The sequence below is a fragment of the Argiope bruennichi genome, chromosome 2 (assembly GCF_947563725.1).
Source record: "Argiope bruennichi chromosome 2, qqArgBrue1.1, whole genome shotgun sequence".
NCBI lineage: Eukaryota > Metazoa > Arthropoda > Arachnida > Araneae > Araneidae > Argiope > Argiope bruennichi.
Genome location: NC_079152.1, coordinates 32,208,302 through 32,222,555, shown reverse-complemented (window position 1 = coordinate 32,222,555; position 14,254 = coordinate 32,208,302). Strand labels below are relative to the sequence as shown.

At 28.1% G+C, this 14,254-nt stretch overlaps 1 protein-coding gene across 6 annotated transcripts in view; it reads left to right on the top strand.

Moving 5' to 3' along the window:
- The window catches only part of LOC129961564 (P protein-like), a 97,286-nt gene that overhangs the window by 41,784 nt on the left and 41,248 nt on the right, over positions 1-14,254 (top strand). For 3 of the 6 annotated variants that reach the window (XM_056075057.1, XM_056075058.1, XM_056075059.1), the window contains exon 2: positions 13,011-13,125. In XM_056075057.1, the coding sequence (XP_055931032.1) occupies positions 13,011-13,125 (115 nt within the window). Of the gene's footprint in view, positions 1-2,352; positions 2,621-6,945; positions 7,080-12,773; positions 12,877-13,010; positions 13,126-14,254 lie in introns of those variants that run through there. The other 3 variants (XM_056075054.1, XM_056075060.1, XM_056075056.1) reach the window with 3 other exon arrangements.

The following is a 14,254-nucleotide window of genomic DNA, read 5'->3' as shown; positions in this document are numbered from 1 at the left end:
ATCACTAGAACTGATATTTTTTCTATGTATTTGGATACGGGAAATCTGTTTGCGTCATTTTGATAAATACGTGGATGTAACAATCAGTCTGATTAATTATTGATCCGTGGTCACTTCAAATACCGATCAGTATAATTATCAAAATTTTAACATTTCATGCAGAAAAAGAATGTTTTCTACGTGTTACAGGCTTTTTCCTAGCAAATGGGTCAGTTGAATTACGGAGACAGAATAGTATCCGCAATTTACATTAGATATTTCTTTCGGACAAGTTTTATAATACTGATTATGCGCATTTGCGAAAAGTTTAGCCATTTTTTTCTGAATGTTTTTGCCCTTATAACTTTAATACTTCCAGCAATTCATTTTCTTCTCATTTTCACTATTATTAAATAATTCAATATTATTAAATATTAAATAAACGGATTTTGTACAAAATCTCCATTTGTGGTGTAAGAAAGGTCCAAAGCTCTTTCGGTTTACATAATACATTTGTTAATTATCGATTTTATAAACAGTCACAATTGTAGAAATGTCGTTCTATTAATAGGCGGTCATGCCATAAATGAGATTTGTTCTTTTTACATATTACATATTTAAGAAATAAAAAAACATGAACTTCCTGAAAATTTCTTTATGATTTCAAGATTTCAAATCCAGTTAATCAAAATGAAATTCAAGCAAAAACAAAATTAGGTAGTACTGCCGACCGCTATTAAAACGACGCCAAAAATAACGCCAAGCTAGTGAAACCAAAACTGAAAATGTGTATGGCTGCTTTTAGTTGGCTACTTTTAGGTGGGGTTTTTTTTATTACATGATTTGGCAATTTATCGCGGTCACAGTAGAAATCAATAAGCACCCAAAATTATAAAAAGATAAAAAAATAATATTCAATCCCCCTAATATTACAGGGAAGAAAATGTTTAATAAAGAAAAGAATAGATATGGCGTCAGCAAAATAGAGTCACTGACAAATCTACGATTTGTGAAAAATGGCTAAGTTTTGTTTATATCTTGTTATGTGAAAATCGTTTCAAAGAAATAAGAGCTGCATATAGTATCGATGATAAAGGAATAGCATGTTTAATAAATTAAAAGAATGCTGTATTGGTAAAGGACATTAAATAAGTTTGATAAATTAAAACAAAATTTTTTATTACGACTACAAATTTTTTTTATTTATGAAAAGCCTTTTCCAAAGACCAAACATGATTAAAAAAAAACTACTGTATTGCAAATAAAAAAACCCAAATTTGAGCCAGTCAGTAATTAAATTTTTCAATAATTCTCTAAAGACCATACATGGTTTTAAAAAAATTGATTGAATTTCAAAAAAGAAAAAGCCGCCTTTCAGCCCTTCAGTAATTCAATTTTTCAATAATTAACTCTTTTCCAAAGACCGTACAAGTTTTTTTTTAATTGACTATATTACAAATAAAAAAACACCTCTGAGCCATTCGGTAATTGAATTTCGTCAATGATAACATTACTTGTTAAAAAATATTAGTAAAAAAAAGAAGAAAGAAGAGTTATAAAAAAAGAATAGAATTAAGAAGGATCTGTTTTTTACTTGATAAAATCTCTATTTTACTAAAGATGTAACGCTTTTTTTGGAAGCTGACAAATGATGTTACATTCTATAGAAACCATACTTTTAAATTTAATACTAGGAATTAATTTTAAATTCCCACGTCCTTTATAAAATAATATTGTTAGGCATTTATTATTTCTTTTATAAATTATTATATTTATTTACATTTTCGTATTTTCGATTTCTTTTTTTACTTTGCTTTTTTTCCGGCGATCTGTACAAACCGGAGGGAAAAAAATCATTCCCATTACAAATCGAAATAGCCTTAGCACCATTCTTATTAACTTTCTTAGCTGAATAACTGATAAGAAATTTCCTTCAAAATTTACAAAACAAATACATAAAAAGAGGAAGAAAATCATAAAAAGAAAAAAATAAAGAGGGTGGATGAAGAAGAAAGTTTTTTTTTTCCACTTTCCAAGAAAGCAATCGCAAACATCACTTGATAAGAAATTTTCTTCAAGATTGAAAAAAGTGGAAAAAAAATTTAGAGCACATATGAATATTTTTTCTTTTATTTCACAAATGTTACACTTCTGCGGAATTACACAACTGATGTTATGTACCATGGATACAAATACGGTGCATATCGAAATGTGATTCCCCTTTATTATTTCCGAAACAACCTTGTTAGCCACCATATTTTATAATCAGCCCTCGTATCTACATGGCTTATTATCTTCATTTTACATTTTCAAAAAAGACGCCGCATCCCGAGCTATTGACACAGCTCTCTTTCCGAAGCCACCCCCTTATCAGCTGCACAGACTTATCGTATCCTTATATTAAGAGATGCTCCTGATCAGTTCTGAGAGAGAGGAAAGCCATTATCGTGTAAGAGGTCTCTACGAAACTCCAGAAAATTCCTGTTTTAATCAAAAGCATTGGACACAGTGACTCCTTTGACTAATTGACGGGGATGGCGCAACACACGGACTGTATTGACCCCAGAAACGTGACCACTGGCCTCACAGAGAACACACCACTTCTCGACGTGAGTCAAGAGAGAATCCAACACGAGACTAGGTAAGAGCGTTTTCCGAGTCAATCAGTGATTCTATTTTCATGATTTTGGAATTAAAATTATAGTTTCGTGTTTTAAAAATAGTTTCGTTTATCTTTAGATTAAGTTATTTTAAAGCACTGTAATATTGCTTTGTGAAGATTTGAAGAAAGAACTAATTTAATTTTCAAAGTGCTTATCTTAGATTTAGACAGATAAACTGAGGGAAAGTTTTTTTAGATCATTATATCTATCGAGGACTTTTCAAATATTCTTTTTTTCCCTGAGAGGTGGGAGAGGGAGGGAATTTTTTAATATTAAAATCTTTTCTCTATACCAGAAAATACAAATATGTATGTGTGTGTACCTAAAAACATCTTAAATCAAAATTAACGATGATATTTAATATTTAGTGTCTATTTTGTGTAATTGAAACTAAATAATTCAGCAGCAATATGTAAAAGTGTTATAGCAATTAAAAATAATGTAGCCTAAAAAGCATGAATGCACATAAGATATATTTCGGCCAATATGATTAATCGATTATTTTTAACATTAACAGATTTAAAAACTAGGTTTATAATAAAACTGATCGATTTTTATTAATACTAATCGTAGTTATTATCAATAATTTATTAATCATATTGACTGTGACATAATTCAAAAGAAAGCAAATGAATTAAAAAAATTAACGAATGAAAAAATTATGTAATCTATATTATTTGCATATTTGTGAATCAAATGATCTATTGCAATTTTTTTGTTAATGTTATAATATAATAAATTCGAATTAATATACGCGTAAAAATAAATCAATAAAATGCGATAACTAGCGGTAAGTTATATAAATTTTGGATTACCGGTTTTTATTAATACGAACTGTGGGTATAATTAATAATAGATTAATCATATTGACTTTAACATAATATAACAGGAAACAAATGATTAAATAAAAAGTTAATTCACTAAAAAAACTGTATAATCTGCATCCATTTGTGTATTTATAATTAAATGGACATTAGAATTTGTTAATAATGTTATAATGTAATAAACCGAATTAATATGCGCGTAAAAACAAAGCAATAAAATTCATTAACTAGCAGTAAATTATATAAATTTATACTATTTTATTTTAATTGATATACATATATTTAACAAATATCCTAACGAATAGCCATTTGTGATACCCGATTGTTGAAAATCACTCAAAAAATATTTTTAACTATCAAACTTTATAGGGAAAATGTGCGATAACAGTAATTTTACAATAATTAAAACAGTATTTTTAAAATGTTAAAATATTGAAGGAATCAGTTTTGTGCAAGAATATTTTCAGAAATTACCGTAGAAGAGCGCCAAAATTTTGCTTTTTTAAAATTATATTAATATTATTAAAGTTTTAAAGAAATCGCTAAAGGGGCGCATTTCTAGATTTCAAAATATATCTTGCTAAATTTGGTAGTTCAAGGTCAAACACTTTGGCCTTTAGCTCATTAATATTAACAATCATTCTCTTTTGCTTTTGACAAAGATAAAAGGAGAAATTAATAAATATAAATCAGTTTTATTAGGTCTTTTATTAGTCTTATTAGTTTATTAGTCTTTATTAGGTCTTATTAGTTTTATTAGTCTTTATTAGGTCAGAAATGTCTTAATAATTTATTGTAATTATTCATAGCTATACATGTATATATGGGGAATCTCTAATCAATGTTATTCATCTCAAGAGAATCATAAATTACGATATCTGTGTATATATACTGATATATAGATATTACTATCAGATTTTGATCCATGTTTCAACTTAAAAAGGTTACATATGTCAAAACAATCTGTACCTTAGACGTGAAAATAATATTTTCGCTTACTTTATCAGTTTTCTTAATTGATGAGAATGTCCTTGATCCAGAAAACCACGCATGTTTTTTTTTTGTTTGTTTGTTTTTGTTTTCCTAATTTTATTCTTTTATGATGAATATGAATAAATAAAAAATAAATTTACTACGATTGATAACTTTGAAGTTTTAATCAAAATATTATTCAGAATATGGCAATTAAAAAGTTATTTTTATTCAGTTTCAGGACATGGAGAATAAAATATAACCTTCATATATGTTATAGTAAAGATAATAAATTGGTGATTATGTTCTATTCATGATCACCACTTAGTGGTGAGTACGATTTATCACCGGTGATTATTCATGATCACCACTTAGTGGTGATTACGATTAATCACCGGATCAACCACATATATATAATCACACATGCATTAAAATATTCAAACATATCACTTTCCAATTCGATGGGTATTATTTTTCATTCGTTTCACATTTTTTTTTTAAAAACTATTATTTGGATTTAAAAAATTTTCTTCGTTTATATTTTCATCATTATAAATTTTTTAAATAAGTTATAAACTTTACGAATCTTTGAATATCGATTTTTATGTTTTTTTAATCATTTCGCTTTGGTGTTTGCTAACTAAACTATTATTAATTTAGATATGAATTCAATACTCGGCATAAATTATACTCTTCTTGTAGTTTATGAGATATACCAGGATAATATATTTATTATGAGATTTCTTTTTTATCTGAACCCGGTTTAAAATCATGAGACCAACTCCAACAGTAATCGTATATTCTCAAAATAAGTCAGTTATATTGTCACGTAGGTTCTTTAGAATGGAACTCAATGACACACACAAGAAGTAGAACTAAACCAATTCATTAACTCAACTCTGAACTGAGAACACAGTGAATGACAGATCTTCTGCTTTTATACTAGCAGGGAAAGTTCCAAAATACTTTTCTGGAGACGGTAAGAAAAGTCCTGAACATTTGTCTGGTAAACTAAAGAAATGTCTAGAATCTTCCGTTGTAGAAAGCAACGATGACATGAATTAATTTGTTGCTTCTATAACAGCAGATGAAACAAACAAAAAATTTACAGATTACAGTCGCATTAATAGAAGAAGGTATTATTGACTGAAGGTGAATTAAATTGTTGATACGAAATATTAAAAAAATATTTAATGACTTACCAGGAATACAAATGCTACTAACAAGTTCGCTCAAAAAATAATTTACCACCATATCCTCTGTCCGCGTGTTTCTTTAACAACAATTTGGCCAGAACTGCTTGAAATGCAATGAAGAAGGAAAATATTTATATAAATATATTTTATTTTTTGCTAAATTGTAAAAATAACTTGGAGTAAATATTTGTTTTTCAAGCAAAAGAAATTAATGATTGAGCAGGATTTCTCATAGTTCTTTAAATCAATAACAGCTGACCTTGTCTAGAATAATATTCATGCTAATGTGGTGGTTTATATCATTTTATTTATTTTAATTATTCATTTATTACCACATTAACAATTTCAGAAGTCACCACTTGAAATTAAAATTGCAAATTTTCGTAAAAATTGTCTGATATCTCGATTTTCGGTTTTCAGTCATTTTGAATAAAACGTCTGAATTGTTCATTTCTATCCTCTTTTTATATAAAGAATGATTTAAAACTATTAATTTTTCAGAATTTTAAGCTTTTATATAATTAAATGAAAATTTTACATCTGAAGTATTCCTTTTCTCAACGTTTACAATGAATGATATCAACGTTTTAACGTATAATTCCAATTACACAGCGCAGTTCTTTTGAATATAAACTATATAAACTTTTGCAATCAGAACATTATTTTACTGGTCTCTCGAATTAAATTTATATGGTAATTAATGTAAGTAATTTCGCACGATATCTTTTTTGTTCGGTTTTCGTAAATATTTCTTTGGTCTCTTGAAAACTATAAAAGAATGTAGAGTAAAATTTAAATCCTTATTTACAGTTACTTTATCATTAGCTTAAATAGCAAATTAACCATACAATTTTGCTTTTTACTTACTATGACCCGATTTTATGATTCATCCTTTCAATAACTAGAGTGTCCGAGGTTAAAGTTCAAATACTCTGATCTCTTCAAATGTTTATCTATCGGTGAGCTAGACAGCCAGCTGAATAGCCCTGAATTAATATGAAAATTAATGTTCACGAGAATTATTGACAAGCAGTGCAAAGCCAAGAGCTGTCTTACTGCCTTTGTACTGATTATGGAAGACCTAAACTATCTTCAGTCATTTGGAAAAGAGTTTGTTAAATTGGACAGTGTACGGTTAATTTGTGAGATGACAATTGTTTTTCTAATAATTCAAGAAGATGTTGTTCCTCATCTCCAGTAATGCTCGCTTATCGAAGACAGATGAAAAGAAAAAGAGAAGAAAAAATGATGAAAAAAGTAAACAAAAGAGAGAAAAAAAGATTGAAGTCATTCACGTGGCGCCGGCATCATAGAGCATGTGATCTGATATTTAACTGCACGTTCGCTGTCAAGTTCTTTTCTCTCTCTCTCTCTCTCTCTTCTTCGTGTAAAATGCGCATTGGATTCCGAAATTAAATTGGTATTACGCATTTGACTTGTGAGGCGTGAGTATTCTTGACTCTATTGATAATTTTAATTCATACCAGAATGGGAAATCGGAATTGGTTCTATAATGTTTGCTCCCAAATTATAAAGCAGTTCTAAAATAAAAGATTTCTCATAAAATAATTCCAGATTATCTTTAAATTACTAGGCATTTAAAGATTTCTTTTATATGCATGTCAATTAAATATTGATTTTTAAAATAATTTCTGTTTAAAGAGTAAAATTAGGGAAATAAAGTATAGTAATTTTTCTTGAATGCATATATGTGTAAATGAATCTAATAGGATTAGAATGATCGAAGATATATAAATTATTTTTTAGTGGCATTGTCTTTTAAAAACTAATAGAAATGAATTAAATTCATTAATGCGACATTGTCTTATTGAATTAAATTATATAAATGCGACATTGCCTTTGATTGATTGGTTAATTAATATTTTAGTTGTATAAGTAGAATCGAACTTGGCCATTTTTCTTTGACAAATTACGGAGAAGGTTTTAATATTTCATTAAAATATCAAACAAGATATATGATTTTAAATCAATGCTTAAAACTGTACAATCTACAGTTATTTTTATAAAATGGATGCTGGTATACTTGTCGTTGTTCGACAGTAAATTACTTACATGTCTTATATCTTTAAAGCAAAAACTATTTTTGAATAGCAAATAAAATTCTTTTATCATCTGAAATATTTTTTTTAATCTTTTAATAATTGAGTCAGCCGGGATTTTTTTTTTAAGATTATCGTTAACAAATTGACTCCAAAAGTTAATTTTTTTATATAACTATTTTATATTTTATCTAAGAAATCTTGTTTTGAAGTGCAAGAAAAATGTTAATGAATGTTTTAAGACAATTCATTAAATAATGAATTTTTCTTTAATAAAAAACAGCGAAATAAAGCATATTAATAGTTATTCCGAATATAAATTCTTAATCGTCTGCTTTTATGCATTTCTTTTATGTTTTCTTCTAGAATTTTACTAATGTGAGCTGGCAGCAATTCTCATTTATTCTTATTCGTCAACAATAAAAAATTTTCTTGTTACATATTATGTTGAAAATTAATTGAAATTAAAATGAGTAAAAAATTGTATGGAAATAAAAATTACGTCTCTGTACAGCTTATTTTTTTTTTAACTTTAATGCATTACAAAAAATATTTTTTTAAATATTTTCGAAAGATATTGTAAGAAAATTCGAAAATATTGTTTAATTTTGAATTAATTGAAATTTGAAGACCACAGAAGATTTAAATGGCAAGTAATTTTTAGTCGAATTTAACAAACTTTAGAATTTTTTTTTAAATCCATAAAAAATATTACAAAAATATTTTTAAAAAAATATTAAAAAATAAAAGTATAAGTTTAGCCTCATCGTTGTCTAGAATCTTAACCCCTATATTTTTTTCCTATTTGGTGAAACAATGAATTAGTTTTAATTGGATTGTTAGGAATTGCTTTAAATCTATTCTGGAAATTTTTTTAAATTAAAAAAAATTTCAATGAATCAAACTGATAAAAAAATTAATTTAAAAAGATGATTTAGTGCTTTTTAAGATATTGTAAAAATTATTTTCGAAGCTATTGACGAAAAACAATGAACTCTTTATCTTTATTTTCGCTATTTTTTAATCTTTATTTTCGCTATTATTCGATCTTTATTTTCGCTATTTAATTAAATGCCTGAAGAATTAAATAATTTTGACCACATTTCACCTAGAAAAGTTGATACGAAAATTTCATGCAGCTTGCTCTCACTATTTAGAAGGAATTCTTGTGACAAGCACGCATATGTATCTTCTGCTAAATCTATTAAATTTAACTATTTATATGAACTTTTGACTTCCTGTGAATATGCATATTTCAGATTTTTATCTAATATAAAATTATTGCACAGGTTACAAATTTTATAATTTCCTTGTAAACAACGATGGAATGAAAATACTTCAAAACATACAGAAGGAGATTCAAAATTTTGTTTGAGAATATAATAGCTAATAATTGCCCTATGTAACTTTCCTTGGTCTCACAGACAACGGTAGTCCCTTTCACTACAGTATAAGACATTTCCTATGCATATCTTCAGTTTCATCGCTGTTGCAAACAAATGAAGCATGGCTAGGGCTTATTCCAATGAAAGGGACGACAGAAGAAATAATTTAATATGTAGATAGCCAGAAGCTAAAGTGTATGCGATGATCGAATGCACATCGATGCACCATGTGACCAAGGGAAATCACATTAATCTTTATTATGCTTTATCTTTAATCCTTAAGTCTAAAATCTTTTAGTTTAAAAATTTGAAGTTCTCTTTAGATTTTTAAATCTTTAATCTTTCAGTTTCCTTTAATAATGTATTAAGATTTTCTTATCGTTGTTAATCCTACCATCTCTTGGAAGGAAATTTTGACCATTTACAATCAGTTTAATAATTTTGAACAACTCTGTATGTGAGGAATTAAGTGAAAGGTCATACATCAAAATAGCTTCCTAGTCATGCTGAATTTTCAACAGTTTGCAAAGAAATTAAAGCATCACTTCTCATAACGTAATCCACTAAAAGTTTTAAAAAAGCAAACTAAACTGAGCAGCTAGATTGAGAAGCATAAAATTAAGCATTTTTATGAAACTGTGTAATGAAGCAATATTTCTTTTTCATTTAATATAAGAAATCGAATGTACTTGTAGAGTAAGAAAACAATTTCAAAATAATATTTTATGATATAATTATTTTCACAAAAGGTTACAGTAAAAAAAAAAAAAAAAAAAAAAAAAAAAAAAAAACGATTTTTTTTTTCCTTTGCATTTTCTGTAATTATTAATAGCAATGGAAATAATCTGTTATGCAACAGAGTGCAATTGGATTGAATTTGGACGGCAAATAATATAACAATTTCCAATAGCAAATTCGAAATCCAAAAAATGGTAATATCTTTCTGTATAACTTTATCCAATTATGTTTTTTGTTGTTGTATGAAGCATACAAACAGATAGCATTTCAGGCAAAAAAAATATCCAGATCTTGTTAAATATCAACATTTCAGGCATTTCTGAGTCCAAAAAATACATTTTGTCTAATTATCCCTGTCTATAAGTTCGATATCATCGTGGTTCTGAATAACCAGTAACTTAAAATTGCGATAAGCTAGACGCATTAAATTTTATAAGAGGTCTTTATAGTAAAATCGTAGATATCAATTAAAATTTGAACGAAATTAACCTACAGGAAGTATATCTATTTGCCCGTCTGAATACGGACACAATAACTTAGTATATGTGGACGAAATAATAAAAACGTATATTAAGGTTTGTTTGTTTTTTCAAAATTATAAATGTGCTACCAAATTCTATTACGGATGGACTGTTTGCATTTTGTGTATAGGCAAATATGGTAAAAAAATAACTTTTTTTATATAAGTTATATCACTGATTCTCTGTCCCGCCCGAAGGCATACTGATAAGTAATAATGAATGACCGGACCGCCGCAACAGCAACATTGGCAGGAACTGTGGTTGAGTTCTAAGGGCCATCACCGGCCACGGTACAACCCTTCCCTAAGGAAGTAAAGTCCTGTCATCCATGGGAGGAGTCAGATCCCCCACCTATTTATGTACCCAGCTGGGTGGCGAAATCCAACCACCATACCGGAAACATCTCATCCTCATTTTGTGGTGCACCCCCCGGAAGTTACACTATTTATATAAATAAAATTTGGCTAAACTATTTAAATAAATAAAAATTAATTTTGGATCACGTGATCAAAGTGCAAATCTTTAACAAAAGTTGGACCCAATCGGTTGATTAAATACGATAAACAAAAAACACTATTATATAAATGAAATTTAGCATGTGATCTTGTGACCAAAAGTATAATCAATACCAAATTTTGACTCCATTCATTTGAAAGAAAAATAACCAAACTTAATACATAATTTTATACTTTTTTTGCCACAAAATCGAAAAAGACCATATTGTGTCAGTACAACGTAAATCGTAGATCCCGAATCGAATACCATACGACATATCCAACGCACGAGGCTTGCTACATCCCAGGGATTTATATTAACTCTTTCACTACTGATCCGGCCCATCCGGCCGTGCAAATTCTATCCAGGCAGACCGGTTTCTGTTTCAAACTAGACGTGTAGGATGTAAAACGATTTAACTCCAAGGATCTCCTCATTTTACATCCTGCATCCCTTGTTTGAAATAGAAAAGCTAAGAGATGTACCTATCTAGACGGAATGTTCTCGGCTAGATGCGTTCATCAAATTGGATCTGTAATATTGTTAATAGGATAACAATATTATTGTTATCTATGTTATATCTATTGATATAACATAGATATTAATAGGATAACAATATTGTTATCTATTAACAATATTTCAAATCCACTTGTCACAGATTAATTAACGAAGATTTTAATAGGAAAATTTCATGCACATTGGCAGAGTCTAAGAATTTTTTTTTTTTAATTATTTGTAATACTTTTTAGATTTTAATATTAAGTTACATTAAAAGTTCTGTTTCCTTGCAGTGAAATTTGCTTTATCTATAACGTTCTCAAATATTCATATCAAAACTAAGCCCATGAAGAAAGAATAATGAATAACTAATTTTTATTCATGCTTAACTTTATTCGCAAACAGATAAATGTGTCAAGTTAAACAATTTTTAAAAAAACTGCCTCATTTGCTAACGCCAAAACAAAAGTTCGTATTTCGCATCTAATAAAGACTTAGATCAAAAGGACGGAGATATTTTAATTTCCTTGGCGTTATGGCGTTACAGATGACGGTGGACATTTATATTTCCCGTTGAAGGGATGGCTAGCGCCATATTGTCATATCGTACTAGAACTCTAGAGAAGAACCCTTCCACTGATTATTTCACAAACGAAATTGTCTTAAATAAATTTATACATCAGACAATTCTGAATTATTTAAAATTGTGTTAGTTTTTTGCTTGCGGGTAGTTTTATTATTTTTCAAGTAAGATACAATCATACGTGGTTAAGATCTGTTTGTTCTAAGCAATATTTCGATAAAAATATGCCATGCATGCGAGTTTGGTGCTTGTTAAATCTGAGGCCGTGGGTCAAATGCCCTCTTGTTTGTGCGATGCTGAAGTTTGATGAGATACAGCTGTTCAGGTATCGGCCTCGTCATCTGACGGGGGGGGGAGCAAAATTATGATATCTGTCCTAAAATAGTCCTATTGTTGTTTCTGGAAGGTATGTTAGCCCAATTAAACAAAATTCGTATATTTGATGAACTAAACTTCTCTTGCTGTATTTATTATACCATTTATAAACTTAAAGTTCAATAACATCTGTCGCAAACTACAAACGTTTCGCTCTCATTGATGATAAAAAAAAGGGGAAAAATTATCTTTCTTAATTGTGAAGAAAGCCTTGAATCTTCCTAGGTAATATTATCGTAATTATAGATGTTTCATGGCGATATTTTACTCTAATCTCCTACGTTAAAAACTTATGTGTTAACACATCCTCTTTCAAAATATTATCGTTATCACGATACAAATATGATAAATTGAAATTCTAAATGATGCATTTGCCTCAAGACCAAAAATTCACTTTATGTTATCAGTATGAAATATTTGTTGTTATTTGTATAACTGTAGGAAAATTCGAAGCTATCAGTTGCGTGAACTGATTTGTACTCTTGTGGCTCGTGAAATCAAACATAATTTAGGATTAGCCAGATTTACCTGAGGTTTTATATGAAAAAAGAAACTTTTTCCGATTGCTTTATCTTAACACTAACCCAGTAAGTAAAAACTAATAAAAATTATTATTTTGAGTCTTTTATAGGTTTAAAAAAATTTATAATGTACTGTAAATTTATGATGTATGTAATATAATAATTAAAATATAATATTGACGGGCTTGATTTTCTTACAGAGATGATGAATTGATGGTATCAGCTGAAAACGTTTCTGAAGAACACATAACCCCTAGAAGAATCATGAAGAGAGTTAAACTTGCCCTTCTGTCCACTGTTATGATATTCTGTGTCGTAAGTAATTTGAATTTCATATTATATTATATATGTATGTAATGATATTTTAAAATCTAATTTCAATTCTAATTAATTTTCAAAGTTTTATTTTAATTTAGTCCATATTAATTTCTTTCTAAAACGTTCTCTTATTTCCTGATCCAATTATTTAATTAATGCAACAGAAAATCTGAGATCGATAAGTTCCCACACTCTGAGTGAAGGAATAAAAATGTGTCGATCTAACATTCTTTTAAAAGATCCCTATAATTTCCTTACTTAAATCGACAAGTGCAAAGAAAGAGTGATGTGAGAAGGGCTATCAAAATCTCACAGTATATAATCATGGGGATAAATATTTCATAAAATATTTTCTCTTTTCGCTCTTGTGTGGTTCTGCGTTGATGTGCCTCGTCGCTTCTGCTTGTACATATATTATGCCTCCAGGGCTTGGAATAAAAGCGAAGTTTAAATTTCGAAAGTGTCTTCTCTCTCTTCAGTCTTTTGACAAATAACTTTTGATATTTTAAACTTTGTTTTACTTCACTACGGGAGGCATTTTATGCACAAGAAGCGATGATAAAAGTAGCGTCCGTTTTCATCGTGATATAAGTGCAAAAAGAGTGAGAAATTTTTCTCTTCAGTGATTTTACTATGAGATTTTTATAGGGATTTCTTTTACACGTTTCAATTTAAAAAAGGGAATCTTAGGTATCTTTAAAAGAATGTTGTAAGCATTAAGGATTTTATGCCTTTTCTTGAAGCATGAGAAAATGCTGGAGTCAACAGTTTTATAACGCACGTGTATAATTAATTAAATAAATAGTGGAAATTGGATCAGGAAATAAGAGACAATTTCAGAATGAAGTTAACATGGACTAAATTGAGATAAAAAAATTAGGAAATTAAATAAGATTTAAATTGGATTTTAAAATTTCATTACATATATATATATATATATATATATATATATATATATATATATATATATATATATATATATATATATATATATATATATATATATATTCAATATATATATATATATATTGAATATATATATATATATATATATATATATATATATATATATATATATATTCAATATTTCTTTGCTACATTTAAGCGTGACATTCACTTGAGTTTT